This window comes from Ixodes scapularis, unplaced genomic scaffold (assembly GCF_016920785.2).
Source record: "Ixodes scapularis isolate PalLabHiFi unplaced genomic scaffold, ASM1692078v2 PGA_scaffold1__304_contigs__length_218370807, whole genome shotgun sequence".
Lineage (NCBI taxonomy): Eukaryota > Metazoa > Arthropoda > Arachnida > Ixodida > Ixodidae > Ixodes > Ixodes scapularis.
Window position 1 is genome coordinate 43590014 of NW_024609846.1, and position 21136 is coordinate 43611149.

General features: G+C 41.8%; 1 protein-coding gene across 1 annotated transcript in view; it reads right to left on the minus strand.

The window, feature by feature from the left end:
- LOC115317430 (neprilysin-1-like) overlaps nucleotides 1-21136 on the minus strand; it is a 79732-nt gene that overhangs the window by 19347 nt on the left and 39249 nt on the right. Inside the window, exons 9-14 of the mRNA XM_040223781.1 lie at nucleotides 15202-15300; nucleotides 15070-15147; nucleotides 5609-5721; nucleotides 5435-5493; nucleotides 4753-4804; nucleotides 1988-2055 (exon numbers count right to left, since the gene is read on the minus strand). Coding sequence (XP_040079715.1) covers nucleotides 1988-2055; nucleotides 4753-4804; nucleotides 5435-5493; nucleotides 5609-5721; nucleotides 15070-15147; nucleotides 15202-15300 — 469 coding nt within the window. The remainder of the gene's footprint in view (nucleotides 1-1987; nucleotides 2056-4752; nucleotides 4805-5434; nucleotides 5494-5608; nucleotides 5722-15069; nucleotides 15148-15201; nucleotides 15301-21136) is intronic.

The window sequence follows — 21136 nt, forward strand, 5'->3', positions numbered from 1 at the left end:
AAGCAGCAAAAACAGACGAGGACGTAGAAGAATCACAAGGGACGTGTGGCTCGCGCACTGGCCGTTCAGTGAGCGAGCCACTCGTGGGAACCGGCACGACGAGCACGGGCACATCACAGGGTGTCGCATTTGGATGACCGGTTTCCACATTCACTCGTTTCACCGTGCTTTGGCTGCGCATACACGCTCCAAGCTCGCGAATGAAGCGTGTTCTAAGTTATGAAGCTCGAACCAAGAGGCCGGGAGAAAAAGAATTCCTGCCGGTGGCTTGCGAGATGTGGCAGCTCTTTGAGAAAACAGAACCGTGCATTCTGGTCCAAGTAAATAAACTGCACCGCAGAACACGACGAGAATCAGTGTACAGGCGAGCTGGTGGATGCTGATCATGTTCAAAATTAACCGAGTCTTTGGTAAAAGAGACAAAAACCTAGGCCCAGAAGAAAGAAAAAAAAAAAAAAAGATCCTGACGTTATTAGGCTTAGGTGTACATCGGCTCCATTCCGGTATGGGCAGCGTTGCCTTTTGTGACCCTATACGCGTGGGTAATCCTCACCCACTGAGTACAAATAAAGTATTAGTATCATTTTGATTCAGGTAACGTCATGCTCGCAAACTTTCGCGTTCTGTCGTCATCACTAGCGTCTCAGCGATATTCAGATTTCTACGATGCGTAGTTTATTTACGCGGATCGAAAAACACGGTTCTCTCTTCTACAAACGCCCTCAGTTTCGAACATGTATGTCACGCAGACTGCTGCCAAATGCGGCGTTCATGAAACTCACAAAAATCACCAAAACACTAACCAGGACTTTCTCGCCGGTTCCTCGCTCGGTCCCGTCGGCGACGGGAAGCAGAAGCGTTGGTACAGCAGACTGATGGCGTCCACAACTACGGTCACCGCTGAGAATGCCTCGAAGTTGTCCGCACAGAGACGACGAATGTGGAGAAGGTCCTCGGTGGTCGTTTTCTTGCCCGGTGCTACGTAAGCATTCGTGTCTTCGCGAACCTTGCTTCGTGAACGGAATGAAGTGGGAGCCTCGGGAAGACGAGACAACCGGTACACTACGGAGTTGAACTTGACGGACCGACGCAGCTGACGCAGCCGCGTGCCGGATCGCCGCGCGGTCACATCACTCCCGCGTAACAAGGCAAGGTGAAAACATAGTTCGCTCGTTTTCAAACAATAATAGCTGTATTACGTCACCTACATCCTAGGATTTGACGTGGTTGTCAAAATATAATGTGCATGTGTCTAAAACGAGCAATATTAGTAACTTTCGGAATCTCCACAAAATTAACAATTTTTATTGGTTGAATTTTATGGCGGTGGTGGGGACACAGGATGGACTCCCCAGGAGGAAATAGTGCCTGCGTATTTATATTGCTGCGAGTTTATTCCGGCGTCTTTCCGCCTAGAACTGGTCATTTTCATTGACTGAAGCATAACAAACAATATGCTTTCAAAAACAAACGTCTCCAAAAAGCACTTGAATTTCCCTTTAAGTCCAGACTTAGCCGACGCTACGAGGTAATTAGACCATTCAAGCGGCATCGAAAGTGCGAGTGACTACGCCTTTTCTGTTCGTGATTGATTCATGCCATGACCAATATACGCACAGAAACATGACGAACGTGCACCGTGATGGCACAATTTGAACGCCGTCTGATTGGTCCCATCAGATCGTAGTTTTGGTAGAGTCTAGGTTGAAGCAGTATAATCACAGTTTTATATTGAATTAAAAAAGGTATACTTGTCCTGCGCTTGAAATTTAGCGGGTTTCTTAGCGTTTTTTTTTTTTTTTTTGGGGGGGGGGATTTTTATTGCGTTATGTCTTCTGCGTTTCACGTCAAAGCTTTGCACATATTTCGCTTGCGATAGCCACCACCTCGTCGTAACCAGTCGTAAGCGCGTGTAACCATAATACCTGGAACGGGTATCGGACTGGTGTGCTCACCGCGTCCAAAAAAATTGTCAAGGTATACTTACCGTTGTCATCAAAAGCATGAGTAATTTCATGGCCAATGACAGAGCCAATTGCTGCCATATTGATTGATCTAAAGAAAAAATAAAGCTTTAGATGCAAGCCTGGAGGGACGTGTAAACTTTCTACGGAAAGGTTTGGAACATAAAACGCCATATGAAGGGTTTCACATTATAGGTTTTTACTTCTTTTCAATTCAGCATACCTTTTTGTTTCTCATCTAAAATAAGACCCGTTTTCTGGCTTTCCAAGGTGATTCGTGCCGTTCGTTTGTTGAACTCATAACCACATACGTATAGCCTTCCTTTCGCTTGCCATGTTTTAGGACTGGGCGATTATTAACAAATGGCTCTGTTGCGCACAGTGAAGCACTAGTGAGAGTACAGCACGAGTGGTACCAGGTGTTTAAACATAACCGTAAATCAATCAGTGACCAGCAACAACCCGGCCGTGCTAGGACGACATGATCGTTTCCGATCACTTATTGATGTCTGCCCAGTTATAAACCCGTCACTTACTTCTGTCATTGATGCAAGCATTTTCACACTGTTCTGGCATAATTCTGTGAATCATTTGAGGTTTCACGCCTTGCGATCATCAAAATTTGATGACGCAAGCTACTCCTTAACGTTGCAAACATTTAGGGAAGCCGCCATTTCGTATATTCTAGCGTTCATACGAAGCACGTCGCGCTACCTATTGGCAAATATCACCTTCTCTAGGAATGTAACTTCCCAGTGCCAGCGGTTCAAAGGCCTACAGTGCTTCTTTAATAAAACACTGTTAACTTACTCTTACTTTTTGAAACATCCTCGCATATCTTCGAATGAAACATTCCGATAAGTCTCAAAATAACAACCTATGTACTAAAGAAATTAAGTAAAGACGCAGGCGAGCTGGTGAAGAATCATAGTAGAAAAGCCCTAAGACAAGGAGCTGAAAGAACAGAACAATACCGTCTCAAAACCAGCACAACAAGGATTCAATTAGGCACAGTCTTCATTCTTCTCTCCATATCCCCTGGTTATCAGCAGGCGCCACATGTGAAGGAATCAAGCAAAAATACATAACCACTAGACCAACCAAAACGGCGGTGACTCGTCGTCAAAAACAAACCATTAGCTCCCTTTTCAAATCTTTGTTGTGCTGGTTTTGAGACGGTGTTGTTCTGTTCTTTTAGCTCCTTGTCTTTGGGTTTTTCTACTATGAGCCTATGTACGTTTCACACAGCAGCTGAGTTTCTTTAAGCAGGAATTAGATAAACTTAAGCTTTTTATCAAAGCTTTGGCTACCAGGATGATGCTTGCTAGAATGATACCTTTCAAAACAATAAAAACGTGTGGGGTAGTAGAATTGTCATATATTTTATACCAAATGAGCTCTTCATAATCGTGGTATATAGGATGACCCAAGTCACCAGGTTCGATCTAAAATTGACCGTAAAAATCGACGCCTGCACGTAGCCACCTAAACTTTTCGTCGAAGGTGTATTTCACAGGTCGGTTTTTTCTTGTAAAATTACAAAGCGTAGCTCTCTTTTCATAAAGAAATAGGACCAAGAAACTACGGCGGGCGGTGACGCGGACGACCAAGAACAGTAGTGGGGTGTGTTTGGCGTTCGTATTGATAGGTGGCGACGGGAGCAGCGTTCGAAGGTGCAGCCGACTAGCAAAAGAAAGCAGACGGCACGCATACGAAATCCGCTGGCAGCGAAAACGCCGTCTTATGCAGACGCTTTTTTTTTCTTTAAGTTTTGCTTTTATTGTCCGCATTTATTTTTAACCAAAGGTACATTTAAAAAGATTATGTTCATTTTAATAACCCACGGTGGTCGCGAGCCGTCGCAATAATGAGGTCGCGCCATCTATCAATACGGACGCCAAACACACCTCGCTGGTTGACTTGGTCGTCTGCGTCGCCACCCGCCGTAGATCTTGGCAAGTTTCTTGACCCTTTTTTTTACAGAAAAAAAGCTACGCTTTGTAATTTTACAAAAAAACAGCGACCTGAAAAATAGACCTTTGCTGAAAGGTTTTGATTAGTACGTGCAGGCGTCGATTTTTACGGTCCATTTTAAATCGATCCTGGCGACTAGGGTCACCCTATACATCTCGCATTACAGGGAGAGGAATCATTTTTGTCAAGCTCACTGTAGGAGAAGAATAAGTATTTAGAAAAATCACCCAGCACTACGGTCTCCAATTGCAAGAGACAATTTGCATTACACTACTCACTGAGCGCTGCCACATTTCGCGCCTGAACTTTATTCACAATAAATAAAACGAGATCGCAACTTGCCCAACTCGGGAGTATACAAATTGTTTTCGTTATAAACAATATGGGCTTTCCATCAGTAAATAAATTTATTTTCTAAGTAATATTGTTATTGTAACTAATATAGATAATTTCCACGAAACCATACCACACACCTCAATCTTGATTAACACGATTTGTAGTTCTGTTTTTATACATTTTTTTCTGTTTAATTTCAATTTGTTTGCTTCAATGCAGACTTGTTTTCAAGCACCCGTTCCGTCTATAATAGTTTTCATCGCAAGGGCCGTAAGAAGAAAAAAAAAGTACAAGGAAAATACAGTTTTTCCTAAACAGGGCAGCCTTGCTCATTATTTGATTCAATTTTAAATACTCGACATTGGTTGACAGCTCTCATTAAGGGCGCTTTCCAGATGAATGGTGAATGGCAAAGCAGACTTCTATTTCAAAGGAAGCCTTTTGGCAACAAATTTGATTGAATTCATAACAAACTTACGAAGGAACATCGTCTTGATAAAATGGCGGATGAAGTATTCCAGCAGGGAAAGCTGAAACATAGGTTGTATGCGTCATTTTAGTAATAATCTCAAACTATATATGAAGTTCTAGATAAGTGTACTTGCTATTAAACATTGTAATAAACAGCAACATATTTACATGTATTGTTTAAAACATTACAAGTAAATTATGTATGGGATCAATTTGTAAGATCATGAAAACCACATATTAGAAAGTGGTTTTATTCACTAATATAATTACTACATCCCTTTAATTTTGATGAATTAATAACTGTACTAGGCTTGAGTTTTACTGAATGAACTCGATTAAATACATGACGTCGGACATTCTTGAACTCAATGTGGTCGCTATAAAAGTACCTTTTAATCCTTAAAACTAAGACCAGTAAGCGTAATATTTTAAAAAAATTTGAAAATTTACCTCCCAGAACAATTCTGTGCTTACGCAAGAGTAAAAATATATCGAGATAAAAATATACTACATTGCTATACAAATGACAAATGGTGGTGATAGCTCTATCACTTGCACGTTAATGGATATAAATACAAAAGATTGCTTAACTGACATTTTCTTTTTACATTTGAAAATTTCTAAAATATTCACCAGTTTCGTTAATGTTTGGAATTTACAAAGTATGAATTAAAAAAAGGCGTACTTACTGATAGCGTTTGTCATTGAGTTGTAAAACGCGTTCGCTATTGCCACGCCAGCGTCCCACCTGTGGAAAGTTTCATGAAGAAAGAGTAACGTTGTAATGTAAGTGACGCCTATGTAAAACAAACGGTGGACCAAAAGTAACGGCCAAAAGTAGCGCGCATAATACCAATACTCACTCATCTTCCTTATTATACGGTTGACGTAAATTTTTAAGGTTTTTAATAAAGTTATTTTGCTCCAGACTGTGCAAGACGTTCAGAAATGAGTCGTTCAAGGAAATGTCAGGTACCTTAAAAAAAACAAAAAAAACATGGAAATATTTAGTATATCTCGAATATTTTTTTCTCTGCAAAATTTCATCTATTTAATTGCTATATTCAACACCTCGACATCCTGCACTCATTTGATGGACGCAGATTACCCTATCTTGCCACGCTAGAGGTGACCCATCTCTTTGAAATCCTACGAAGATCTACTCAGACCATCCCGGTGAGCCACCACCGACCGCCATCAAAACGACGACATTGCTCCGGTGCCTCCGAAGCTTGGAACGCTCGTCCATCAACAACCAGCGCTTGTCACTCGACTCCTACTTGAGCTGCAACGCTTGACCCGTGTGCTTCGTGAGGTGAATCCGGACCTGGTCAGAACTGTCGTTTTTGGCCTCGGCTGCCAGGGCAGGTTTCCGCCTTATTACCCTGCAGAGCTTTGTGTTCGTCCAAAGCCAGCTGTCCAGCAAGACCATCTTCGCGGTGAGCTAGTCGATTTCTCGTTTATCTGCACGAGCCTTCTGAGCAGAGACTGAACTGGTGCAGACCATGGCTTCAGGTGTGGAATGCGCTAAGTGCAGCAAAGAAATTCGGAACGATGGCAAACACCTGATTTGTGTGACCTGCAAGAACGCTTTCCATCTTACTAAAAACTGCGCAGGCGTTTCTGAATCAACGTTTACCGCCATGAGTCAAGTGAAGAGAGACAATTGGATCTGCAGGTCTTGTCGCAATAATGAGAGCCTCTCAGTTCCAAGCCCAGCGCATTCCAGTGCACCAAATCCATCAAAGGAAAGTGGCTCCTTAAGGGGAGAACTAGCATCCATGAACGCAAAACTTGAAGCCTTACTCTCCCTGAAACAGAGCGTCGACTCCTTGGAAGTGCTCCCCGCCAAGCTTGACGAACTCCTCGCCCTGGGGCCTATTGTTGAGTGCCTCCAGACGACAGTGAAAGACGTCCAAGCATCGATTGCTGACTTCTCTGCAAAATATAACTCTCTTTTAACGCTAGCAACATCAAATAATCAAACGGTGAAAGCCCTCCAGGCCGAGGTCTCGGATCTCCAAGCCAAGGTACAGTCCCAAGCAACAGAGATCCTAAAAATACGTACTGAGCAAAATGACAGCGAACAGTACTCGCGTCTTGCTAACATGGAACTGCACGGGCTGCCGACCTCTCCGGGAGAAAATCTCGTAGCGTCTATAGCCGAGCTCGCGAGTAAGCTGTCTATTGCTAAGACATTCCAGTGTTCTGATATTCAGGAAGTACATCGCTTGCCAGGCAGGCGGGACGGGATTGCACCAGTCCTAATCCGATTCTCTTCAGTCAGTCTGAAGGAAGCCTGGATGGCTGAGCGTGGTGCCCTTCGTCTGCTGAGTCAAACAGGGGGCATCCCACGGCTTTACTTCAATGATAACCTGACCCGAGCGAACAAGGAGCTGTTTTGGCTAGCAAGACAGAAAGGCAAGGCTCAGGGCTACAAATTCGTATGCATGAAAAGGGGAAAAATATTTGCCAAGAAGAGTGAAGGTTCTGACCTCATTCGTGTCAACCAGATAACGGACATTGACAGCATTGTATAGGCCCCTAATGAGTTTTGCTCGAGTGTCAGATTTTCACAGACTTCGTAATTTTTTTGAAGATTCTCTAGACTCATCCTGCACAGTAGTTCATGTTAATATCAGGAGCCTTCGAAAACATTGGAATGAATTCAAAGTAATATGTAGTGATGTCAACACTTCAGTTGACGTTTTTGTTCTCTCTGAAATTAATATTGCAGCAGAAATGACAAGTCAGTTTTCTATGCCAAACTATAACAGTACGTTTACCACTCGGCCATGTGGCAGAGGGGGTGGGATTGCAGTCTATGTTCGTGACAACTGGTCCATCAATAACCTAACGGTTACGTTCAATCACGCCGAATGTATTGCGCTCAATATCACAAATGAACTTAGCTCTATATGTTTTTTAGCAATATATAGGCCTCCATCAGAACACGTACGCGATTTTTTGGATGAACTAGATGGTGCTCTTCGGCAGTTGTCCACTTACGATCAATTATGCATCCTCGGCGATTTTAACATCGACATTTTGACCCCCTCAAAGCCTTCAGTATGCACTTACCTCAACACTCTCTCTGGTAACGGGATTAGCAGCTTGATAAATGCTCCGACCCGTGAAGAAATTCTCTCGGGTCGGTTGGTCGCCTCATGTATAGACCATATCAATCTCCGAACTTGTTCACAAAGAGTCCAGTCAGCAATTATCACACAGAAGCTTGCAGATCATTACTTTATTTCATGTCGGTGGTCCAATGTTAACCCTTCCCCGCAAAATAGCTTACTGGGCACTAGAACATCTGTTATTGACACCGCTAAATTTGATCGTCTTGTTTCTTCCTTTGACTGGAATGGGTTTCTTCAATCAGTTAGTTCCACGGACATATACCAAAAGTTCGCTCATGTTATTAATATGTTTTACGTTTCCTCAAGAAAAGAAATCTGCGTTAAAAGACGTCGGCCTAATCACTACTGGTTGAATGCAGACATTTTAGCGGCAATAGCGGAAAAGAATAACTTGTGGGCTCGATATAGGCGTTCGCCTAGTAATACTGTACTTAAATCGAACTATCAAATTTGCAGAAACATGGTAAATGCTATGATTCGCTGTGCAAAGCGAAAGTATTTTCATAAAAAATTTTCAGAGTCTCGCTCGAACATGACACAGACTTGGATTCTCGTCAATGAGTTTCGTGGCAACCCTTCTACAAGTTCTGTTGATAACGTTCTGAAAAAAAACTTCGGTCCAAATCTTTCAACTGTTGTAAGAGATTTCAACAGTTTTTTTGCGACCTTTTCTGGTAAAAGCAGAGATTCTTCCATCACTTTTGACAATGTCGTCGCAGCTTCTGCTTTTCTTCCACCGCTCAATGATATCGACCTGCACTCGTTACTGTTTAGTTTCAAGTCTTCCAAATCTCCAGGCATTGACGGCATCCGAGTTTCCGATCTCCGCAGAAATTATGAGGTTATCAAGCATGTATTGCTTCATATGTTGAATGGCTTTATTGAGAGTTGCGTTCTTCCAGATGAACTAAAAACTGCTATTGTAAGGCCCTTATACAAAGGAGGTGGAGCGAATAAGATTGAAAATTACCGCCCAATTTCTATATTACCAATTATTGTTCAAATCCTAGAAAAACACGTATTCCAAGTTATGTCATCCTTTCTAGACGTGCATAATGTCCTCTCACCTAGTCAGTTTGGTTTTATTCGGGGAAAAGGAACTCAACCTCTGCTGGAAGACTTTTCTGATTTACTCTTTTCCGGTTTTGAAAGAAATCTTGTAAGCTGTGCCCTTTTTTTAGACGTATCGAAGGCGTTTGATACGGTCAGTCATTCAGTCCTTTTGAGAAAGCTGCATAGCTACGGCTTTCGTGGCCCGTTTTTTTCTTTTCTGTCCAATTACCTTTTAAATCGCTCACAGCTTGTAATTGCAGCTGAGTCCCGCAGTCCGCGAACTATGCTAAGAGCAGGGGTACCCCAGGGCTCAATTTTGTCTCCACTTCTATTTAATCTGTTTGTTAATGATATTTCAACATCTCTCTCTGAAGCCAAGCTTTATCAATATGCGGACGATACCGTAATAGTCACTCGACATCTTAATTTTGAAAATGCCGCCCGCTCACTACAGTGTGCTGCGACTACAGTCATGGACTGGTTTCAGCGAAACCTTATGGATGTTAACGTAAATAAGACTAAACTTATCTGTTTCCATAATCCCCTTAAATACGTGCGTCTGGATTTCCCTTTTGTTTTACATCACTCAAAATGTGTACCATGCAAGTGTGTTTCATTGGAATATGTTGAATCTGTCAAGTACCTTGGAATTTTATTTGACTGCGGCCTAACTTGGAGTGCTCAATTCGTGTCACTTTGTGCAAAGCTAAGGAGTGTAAGTTGTCTTTTATATAACACCAAATCGCTTATGCCGTTTTCTGTACGTAAAATAATCGCCCACACACTTGCATATAGCGTGTTAAGGTATGGGATTACAGTGTTTGGGAACTGTTCTACCCAGTGGCATGGTAAAATAGATAGCATTTTAAAAAATATTTTGAAAAGTGTATCTTACGGCTTGCAAATACCTGACGACAGTGACCTGTTTAATTTCCTGCAATTCCCATGTCTCAGAAGTCTTTTTACTCGAACTGTTGTCCAACGTTACTTCTGGTCTGATGATTTCAAGAGAGAAAACGTACCTACTCGTTCCCTTCGTTTTCAAGAAACATTTAAAGTCCCTTTTGTCCGTACTCGATATGGTAAGAATACGCGCGAATATTATGTGCCTGAGACATTTAACAATTTGCACTCTGAAATTCTGCAGGCTAATTCTTTGAGCCAGCTGAAGAAAAGTATGAAAGTTCATCTTTCTGGAGGAGAGATTACATAATGTTTATATTTAGTTGCGTATGTATTTGTGTACATATTATTCATGTTTTGTGCACTCCTAACTGCTTTATTCTTGTTTTTCACGTCCACGTTGCTTTATTTTTGCGAATTTTTGTACTGACTTTGTTCTTGGTCGTTTCACAATTGTGTCTATATTTACTACATTTGCATTTGTGTATATATTAGTCATCCTGCCTTGTGCACTCCTAACTGCTTTATGATCGTTTTCTTTCCCGTTTTCTGCTTTCTTTGTGCTAATTTTTTGTGTTCTTGTGTTCTTGGACATTCAACCTCTGTCTCTTTCTTTTTTCATTTTTTTTTGGGCGGCGTCACACAAGCCACCGTTGGCTTTGATTGCCCCCGCACTCCTGTATGAATTTATGAATGTTCCTGAATACAAATTTATTATTATTATTATTATTATTATTAAAACGAATACAGTTTTCTGTCGGTGCGTCTTATCCAACGGTGCTACCTATATGCTCTCTGTTTCAAAATCTATTGGCCTTAGCTGCATAAATATTTCACGGGGGTAACATTTCTCGTTAGATTGGTCGACGGGTTTATTAAGTTCCTCTCGCTTGCGCAGATATTACGATCAAAGTACATATATGCGGACTTTTCAAAGCAGTTTTGCTGCGCCGATTGTACAAATATATAGGTGCGACTTATACAAATTTGCAACTTTTATGTATTAAATTGTTCGCTTAAAACGTACTTATAAAGGGGTGCGACATGCACAAAGATTCGAAAAATACGGTATTCACTTGTAGCGCATAAAATTAATATTATTTCGAGTTTATTTTGCCTTCCGCTTTCAAGACGATACAGGGAGAACATAAAGTTTTCCCCTGATTAAGATAAATACAATCCCAAAAGAACCATCGTAGATAGAAACACGGTGTTGAGACGTTACGTTGACCGACTCATCAAGTTTTTTACTTGTTACAGACGTCTCTGCAATCACCTATCTTATTGTGGCGACTATAAAGAAGAAAGCACCGTGTTTTTTTGAAACATGACTAAAAGATAGGCATTACACAGTAATACGGAGGACAAAAAATACGTTCCTTTCATTCCTTACGATTGTAGCTGACGTTTTGTCAAGAAATCCTAAGCGTTATGGTAAGTAGTACAACAATAAAGTGAACTAGTTTTTTTCGTTGTTCTTACGTTTTTAACAGCTATGGTAAGCTTCTTCCTGGTTAAAAAGGCTGCTTAAAGCACTAACCCGAAGAAAGGAAACTCTGGTTGCCATTTTGAATTTACGTGAAACTGATTTTGCATTTTTCTATACAATTTATTATTTTTTTAGGATTTATTTTCGAAGTATAAAATATTGTTAAAATTTCTTTCAGAGTTATATATTGTGCAGCGTAAGTTAAACTTGAGGGTACTGGCGCACCGCCAGGTAGAGGGTTTTAACAGCGATAGGTGTTCGCAGATGACTAAGTCCAAAGTCAACGGCGTACGTGTTCTCAGTCGACCGAGTAAGCAATGCACCTAAATTGAATTACCCTCTCCCGTGAGGCGCTGTTATACTTCGTTTCAATATAAGTTGTCGAAACTGGAACGCTACGGCCCCTTCCCCTTGACTAAATGGACCTTTTACACATACCGACGGCACCAGGCGGTGTTTGCACGAACTAAAAATCAAGGAAGTGACCTACCTGCGTCACCAATCGATAATGGGAGCTACGCTACCAGTTTCTTCGCTCTCTGAGCTGCGGCGCGTGCCCAACGCGACTCTAAAGAAGGGCATCCGTGGCGTCTACCTAAACGTCGTGTTTTTCTTTCCATCCGCTTTCTTTTTTCGTGTAACACAATTATGTATATGCTGCAATTACGTGTTCTACTCGCTGATCCACATCCTCCTTCCGAATTTCCGCGATTTTTCGTGCCAACTTCCGCCGCTTGACATCGGGCGCTTGCGCGTGCGCAAAACGCTTCTCGGAAAAGGTCGATTGGGCAGTGCTGTCGAATTCACGGACGGGTAAAAGAGGAAAGCCACTTTTGTCCCAATTTTGAGTGGCAGGCTTATCTTCAAGGCAGAGAATGATAGCGCCGTCTGGGACATCCTTGTCTCCAACTGCTTGAGTTACGCTCTGACCGCTGTACGTTTTGTAAGCGCTGTCACGTGCTTCGCCTAGGTGGCTCTGATTGGCTCCAAAACGCCCGATCGTTTTCTCTTTACGAGTTTAAGGTGAAACTAAGTATTCGAAACTCCAACACCCTGGTAGACGGCGGGGCTGTGGTTCCAAGATAACACAAGAGACGGGGATAGATTTTCCAAAGTATTCCGTTTGCCTGCTTGTTGACGCTGGTGTGTGCGCTTACTTTTTATTTGTTTTGAAAATGCGAAGCGGTCAGGGCAGTAGGATATCATAGATGACAGATATCTTGGCAAGCTTTAGGAACAAGAGCATGTTGACGTTTAAAAGTTCCGGAAATTCCGCAGATTTTGCGAAGCTTTGTGGAGGGCGAGCACGTTTTGGGCACGGTCCACGTCACTATAAGTGGCAAAATAGTTTTGAGGGTTATGAGGATATTTTACTGTTTGCGCTGCGCTGGACACCAGTGCTATAAAAAGTGAGCTATAAAGGGTGATCGCCAAGGTCCGGAAGAGCAGCATTTGCAGTATTGATGTCTCTATGATGAGGTTCCCAACTCCCTGCACGCCGTCGCTGTTTTAGTGCGTTGCAACATGTGATCAATCTGCGTCATGGTTATGGCGTGACCTCAGGCTACCGTACGGCGCGACATTACAAGGGGAAGCTCGCACGGCACCATTGAAGAATGATTTTAAGTGCGCACCAGGAGCGTTGCCGTGCACACAGTAGCCTGCTATAGCACTACGCTAAAACTACACTTTAACGACACCGGCGTGTATGGAAGTTTTATTTCGTGCTCTTTTAAAATAAATATTCAAATATAGCGTATACGACACCTGTGTACCGTGTTACTCGCAGCATCGCGACCCGACTCGCCAAAATCGCCCGTTTTATGCAGTCGTCACGAACGGCTGGCTCAACCTGTTTTATTATTTCTGTCCACCTCAACCGCTTTTCTTAATTTTTTATGTCCTCAATTACTTTTCTTTCTTAAATTATTATTACTTTTACCTTCCGTTTTTTTCTGTGTGTTTTTTAATTTTTGTTCTATATTTTGTATATTTTTAATATAATTTTGTCATTTTTTATCATTACACTCTTTCTTTTTTCATAATTTTCACTCATCACATTCCACGCTTCCTTCTCATATTTCTCTATAAATTAACAGTTGTGAGTAGCGCTTGTTGTGTCCCTTTTATGTTCTTGTCCTCATCCGCTATTGTACATATGATGGCTAACCCAGACGGGGGTAAAGATGCCGCGAGCATTAATTTCCTTGCCTTTGTAATAACGCGAAAGCAAGTACGCATAGTCTGTTATATTCTATTTCTTGTAGCAAACGGTCATGCTCTTTGTCACGGCCTTACAGCACACGAAATGCGAGCCCATTCCCGATGTCTATTGCTAGGGATACCGATGCGCAAGCAGTTCTCTTTTACTTTCGGGAAGAATAGAATTTTTGTAGATCGCACGCAACGGCTTTGCTCTACTAACAGGAGCTTTTGCTTTCACGTTGCGGACAGATTGAGCTGGCGTCCGCAGGACCCAAAATCCGCAATTTACAAAAAAAAAAACAAAAAAAAAAAAAACACAAATCCTTAAGGAAATTAAGCATCCCGGTTTCGTTGAGCTACGCTGTTGCGAAGTGGAACACAATAATTTAAATTTAAACGCACTCAATTTTTTTCGTTAAAACTGCACTTTTCAGAAACATTTCGACCAGATCCATCCGCAAACAGCAGAGCCAAAGCCGACAGTCCCTTCTTCCGCCTCCACCGCCGTCCCCACTCCTCTGGTTCCTCCTTCGTCCGCGAGAGGGCGAGTGGCGGGCTGGAGTTGCGAAATAGCAGGTATATCAGAGAGTGCGTCGTCTGCTCGTCGTGCTCATATGGAGGAGGCGCTACAAGGTGCACTCATTGGTTACTCGATTGCCTCCAAACATGTCCGCCGTTGACTTCGGCAAGGTTCTTGGTCTGACGTCTTACAAAAAGAGAACAACTTCAAAGAGTGAAATCCGCTGCGTTAATACACACTCGGGGAAATCGAGTGTTCGATGCGTGGGCACCAATTTTTTGGTTAGTTGTACAGTGTAAAAAGATACTGTGGCCACACTACATGTATCTTAGTGTGAACGGCGCTCTTACGCGCCCCATGAGCATAACAGGGTGATTTATTTAATTCACTCTTTGGCGAATTGAAACAAAGACAAAAGTTAATCCTATATATTCACGTGGTAGCCTAATTGAGGCGGTGAATGAAACGGCAATTTTAAAGGGTTAGTTGTTTTATCTAAATTATTTGAAGTGCTCCATAGCGGAGTGCGTCAAAATCTCATTCTAGTGTTTTTTCAATTCGTGTTTTTGTCTGTCTGTTGTAAAACATAACATTAGACTGATAATAATTTTATGGATTATTACGAAATATTTGTAAATAAAAAAAAGTTATCCTGATGTCTTTTAGTTTTCCTTTTTTTTTTTTTACAAAACGGAACAATTGCTACGCAGAGAAACTTTATCCAAATATCGTATTGCTCTACCAAACAACCTTCTCCTTTCCCCCTACCATTAGGTAGAAATTAAATCAATTCGACCAATATCGGCCAGCCGTAAAATATTACGGCTGGCCGATATATAATGTGCAGAATATTATTTTGTTAAGCGAATATGATCAGTACGGTAGTTGCTCATTATTAATGTTTATAAAACCGGAATTTGCGAGATAACTAGTGAAGACATTTGTAAGACACTAGGAGTTTCTACACACAGTGAAAAAAGGTTAAACTGTAATGTTAGTAATGCCACTTACATGTTCATAAAGTTCATTAAGATACGTGTCATTGTGAATCCAATCAGGATAACCGATTTTATAAATCATTTTTTGAATCTGAAATTAATGACGTTATTACTAGATTATCAAGATATCAATAGATGTAGGTACCTTTTTTAATGCCTCCTCACGAGTATCCTTATCCATCCATGTATTATTTTCAAGCATTTCCCCAAAGGTACTGTTCAGGACATCCACTAAGTGGTCCATCTGGTAGAAAAAGAATTGAGTAATAATCTTGAAAGTGTGCTCATCACTATTTCGTCAGATAAAGTTTGTCCTGAGCGTTTTATATATTCGACCTATTTTTTTGTGTGCAAATATCAAGGGAAGAAAAAACGGAATGTACAGTTTTTATTACGGCAGAATTGGTCACTTTATATGCATTAACTGCGCGTTTCAGCCATTGTTTATAATAGGTGACAAACAACTCAGGTTTTCGTTCTTATATTTTCGGAGAGAATAAATAATTATGCTCTGTTCAGCGTTTTTCACGAGGAACAGCAAGGTTCCTATAAGATTTAGTACCGGAGATTATATTATTATAAAAGCAAGTGTCTTCTAATGAACATAGTTTAATTTACATCACCAGTGACGGAGACCGGTGTAAAAAGATGCCTTATGAAGCTTTACCAGCCCCCGTTACCAGTACACTGTAGAAACATCGAGCACTCATTATACGAACTGCGAACAGACGTGTCAAAGGTTACGACCGTTCAAAGCTGGTGCAATAGTAAGGACTCTTAGGTAGAACCAAGAAAGTCAATAAGCTGCTGCGCTTCGAAAAGTAAGACCGAAAATATCTAGGTGGCTCAGCAAACAGTTTTCATCAACAAGAAACATTTTACAACGAGAGCAAGCTTGACCACCTCGAGGTTGTTAAAACAATTTCATTCGACTCTAGGGGTTGAAACATAAGCAATGTAATACTTTATCACATGCTCATAAAACAACAAGAAAATGGCTAAAACAACATATTTTTTTTTGTCTAAGGCTTGCCAAAATATTATGCGCCGAAGGAAATCACCCATCTGCGATAAGTCCTTATTTCGAATTATCTTTGTTCACGCTCCGCCTTTTGAAAAGCACGGCGAAGGAACCCAAGTCCGCACTTGATCTTGCTGCAATGTCGTAGCCTTCCAAAAAAAAACAAAGTCTGTCTGCTATAGTCACTGATCTCTATGCAGTGTTGCACGCGTTCCTCAAAAAAGGAACGAAAGATCGTTCCTCGCTCCTTCTGATTTTTGGAACTCGTTAACGTTAGAAGTTCTATATGTGAAAAAAAAACCGTTCCCGTTACACTTAAAAAATGAAACGTATCGTTACATATACGTTATGTTTGTATTTTTATGTCTACCCTATATAATTAAATCGAGGACATTTTTTTTATCTATCCCATCAAACGGGAGCATAGGAATCTGGGTGCCGTGATGGAAGGACACCAGGAGAAAAAACGCATCCGGAAACAGGGTTTCACTTGATGATATATTCACCTTTACCAATTGGATTCAGACGAATCGAATGTACTGTCAGCCCCCCCCCCCCCCCTTCGCCTCCCCCCCCGTTGCACGAGCGTTTTACATATCATACGTTTCAATCTTAGAAAATCCCTGTTCGAACTTAACAACAGTTTCTTGTCGATGTTGCTGTCCGTAAACCGAGCAAGTGAAGAAGAGGGTGGGGCTTTTGGAAGGTAAGTCTTGAAAGCTACAAGTTTTTCTTCGCGAAGGTTGGATTCGTTGCTCAGACTAAAAGCGGGGGACTAGGGGAGAAGGAATAGAGTTTAATTTGTCTGTATATTTTCAGTGACCATGTTCGGGATACAGGGGTGTGTTTGATGTCTGGTAGCCTGCTCTTTTGTTGTAACTATAGGTCTCTTTGTAAACGTTCAGTGATGGGTGTAGTCGGCCTAAAATGTATGGGTGTATGAGGATTTGTGGAAGCAAAGAAAGGAGCTGAGTTTGAAACTTTCCTCTTTTTGTGCCTTTTCTTCCGACTAAAATTTTCGCTTTTTATACCGTAGTCTCGGGCACTGAAAAACGAATCGATGTCCACTAGCTCCCTGGCACCCGACCGTCACCAAAGGAGGACAACACAAAATAAACACTAAGATAAGTAACAGCGACGTTAACGATATCCTGCTCTTCGTGTTGTCAAGGCTTTGGTCATGTGACCTTTGCGTCTGTTTTCACATGACCCACAGATCGGGACCATAGTAACTGTCTATGATTGACCGAGATGGAGCGGCGGACGTAAGGTGGCATACCGGTGGCCGCATTTGCGGAGGGGCGATCAGCGACCCTGCAAATCGTTGTAGAGATCAGTGGCTGTGGTCACCGAATTTCTTTAGATGTGCACGCTAACTCAGCGTCTGAACCCTGCTACAGCCGTGCCATCTTGCGAATTCCATCAACGCGGCAACGCAAGCTTAGACTCCAAGCCAGGCTCCCAAGCAGGTCGCGCTGCGCGCGTTCACCCCTCGCTTCGCTTGGGGAAACATTAATATAACCTCAGGCCCGAGCGTGCACCAACTCTCGCTGGAACCGCCAAGGGTTCGCCAGGCGACCGCTGCTTTCTGCCGTGGGCGTCATCCTCCACAATAGCTCGTCCGACATTGGCTTGCATTGTCGCGTGTTACACTCCGTTCATCATTAAGATGAGACGGCATCTAATGCTACAAGCGCTATCTAGCGCAGGCTCCTGGCTTTGGGAAGTGCATTTCAAGCGCGAGTGCTTGGTCAGCGGGAGATAGTCTGAAAGCAGCGAACTCGTTATTTCGCGCTCGTGGCATTGACTGCAGTCTCGGGTTGTGGTTGAACGGAGCATAGCAAACGATATTCGGAATTGGCACCTGCCATGTCTGGATTCACACTCCGCGTTCGCGCGTTCTTTCCTAAAGAAGGCGACTCGTTGCCTTGGTGAAGGTGCTATGGCAGACGGAATTTATCGTGCGGGAGGAGTGCGCGGGGAGGCGAGATCAGGTGCGCACTTGTGCTCTTTCGCCGTACTTTTCAATGGGCGGAACGTGAATTAAAAACTTCGAAATAAGGATTTAATGTAGATGGCCGATTTTTCTCAGTGCCTAGTATCTTGATGTGCGTTACACAAAGTATACATTTTTAGCTCACAATTTATACGAGGTTTTTTTTTCACTGCGACTCAGGGCTAAACTACCGATGTGCTGAAGCTTGCAGATTGCAGATTTTTAAACATGCTCTTTTTTCCAGGTACATTGCAAGAATACAAGTTGTATTGACGAATCGTGGAACAATGTTTTATAATGTGGGAGGAACAAAGGTGGGCATGTGCTCATATTAAGTTATCCTTTGAACCCATGAGCTATGTTTTTGTAATTCCTGGAAATCGAGCGTTACCAAAAATAACGCGTTAACAACAGCACCTCGTTAATAATAACGTGCTAATTTTTCAGTTACATACAAATATACTTTTTAGATATAGACAGGACTGCCGAGTAAAGTATTTTTGTTATTACTTTACGCTATCATTTAACAAACTATGTTACTCGTTGCATTTAAATAAAATTTTAATGCGAAAGCATTAACTGTCCCATGGAACGGAGCCGACGTTTTCCGTAAATGCGAAAAACGGCAGGAAAATTATCTCTGCGTCATAACCCCGAAACAAATGGCAAAGAAATTCTCGCCGCGGAAAGGCTATTGAAATGGCTGCCACGCGCCTGAATGACTGCAACGGATTGGCCCCGCCAGATTGGCTGCGGCCCGCGCGTTGCGGCGCCACTCTGTAGAGCCCGGCCGGCCTCTGCGGAGGATAGCGGGGCATGCAGCTTGTAGGAAAACGCTACGCATACGTAGGCTTTCGCATTCCTACTCGTAAGAGGTCTTAAGTGTCCTCCTAACATTTTATATACTTTTAACATAAAAATAAATTTATGCGGGTTTTGTATTTTAAGTTATAATGGTAAATATATTTTTTCCTCTGCGGCATTATTTCAAAATCCTTGACTAAGATTAATCAAAAAGAAACAATCTCTTCAGAATAAAAAAAAAAATTAATATATATGCTACAAATCTGATACAAAAATAAAATGAACGCTATGAAATCACTCTGTAAATCTTTAATTGTTGTCGAAGCTCGCATCTGTGGCTTACCGCCGCCGAATAGTACTTAAATTAGAAGAAAGTCAAAAGTTCACATTCGTTAGAGTGGGAGGTGACGGTAACCGTATTTTGAGACATTTCGAAAACGAGAAGAAATCTCAGTAACGCCTTAATTTTTGACACGCTAACGGGTAGCTCTAATTCGTTACTTATTTTCTGTAACAAGCACGGCACTTTTTTTCACAGAATAAAATAAATGTACCAAGACTCGACCAGAGTGCCGAATCGTGGGGTATTAACCCTTAGTTTCCCAATCTGCATTCAAAGGCGCACCACCATGCACACCATATTTTAAGGCTCTTCGAAATACTGTATGTCGGCGAGCTTCCACAGGTAAACTGAAAACACAGTGCGCTACAATATGTACTTTTGTTTGATTTCTTACTCTGACACAAGAAAACGCTTAAAATTAAAAAAAAGCAAAAAAACAAACAAACGCACGTCATGTTTTGCCTTGGCCAAAATACACGGAGTGTTTAGCTTCTTGTACTCTTGCACCAGCTCGTTTAGTCATTTTAAAATTAGATGTGTATAGTCCCTAAACACCTGGGCAGACCTGTTAGCATGGCCTGAGTGAAAACTTTTAATTTGTTTCAAGCTACGAGCTCGAATTAGGTTCGTTAGTCATGCGCAATACTGACCTCGAATGTCGCAAAGTATTTTGCGGTGGAGAAATACAGAGACTTATTTTGTTGCCTTTTTTTTCGCTTTAAGATGGAAAAGTTTGATTAAAAAAAATAGTTCCAGAATAACAACCTGAAGTTGAGCTAGTTGGTACATAATTAAAAAGTAAACGGTCAGCTAGACGATAGGGACAAAACACAGACAGGGAGAAACAGAAACAGAGACATACAACGATGTGTATGTCTCTATTTCTGTTTCTCCCCGTCTATATAGCTCACGGTTTACGTTTTAATTCCAGAACTTCTTACAGTTTGCGGTAACCGACCTCAACTTATAGGATTGCTTGCATTTTACAAAAGAAGTGAAGATACCATGGCAAATGACTGTCACGAAGAATGGGTTTCCTCACGAAAGAGAGCCAGGGCCGAGTGTGCCTTTATCAGAAGATTCGTTGTCCGTAGCAGAGAAACGGCACCTAAATTTCAACTGGCTGCGAAAACTTCCTCATGGAGCTTTCTTTAGACAGAATAAATTAATGGCTTTGAAAATAAAATTTCGTACATTTCTGTCTGGTTGGGAATTGAACCCGGACCTCCGGGGTGCGAGACGAACAAGTTTCCCATACACCACGGCGGTTCCACGGTTCCTGCTGACTAAACATGTGCCCAGTGCATCCGTAAGCAGTGTAAAGTGTCACTTCCGATTTCTTTTTATGTGTTGGAAAGATTTAGAAAAAGACAAGCACGAGAGAAGTTGAACGGAGCTAGGCACAGTCGAAATTGAATGAAATTCCTTGGGAGTTTTGTCCTTGTACTGCGCTAAACATAACTTGGTGTTAATGCATGCTGGGAAAGCAAGGCGTGTGTTAAATGATGGGAATTAGCATTCCTGGCTTGGTTTAAAATGCCACATTTTCTACATTTGGAACAACGAACATTTAATTCGCAATTTGATGATTGACCGAAGAAGCTGTAGACATTATACATTGAAACATTAAAACCAGCATAAGAACAGTTGAACATCGAAACGCGCACAAGTGTGGTGCCTTGTTGCTCATTAACTTTAATTTGCTTACCACCAACACTCTATGATACTGATTGTGAGATGGTTTAGTTACGTTTTATTAGTATTATCATACATGTATTATTGTACCAATTCCATAAAACGTATACTCGCTGTTTCTAATTTTTATTTCCATCACATTTTTGGCAACGTTTCCATAACGTCAATTAAAGGTTGAGAAACGTTAAATTCAAGTGTTCTAAAATTATGCTAATATTTTA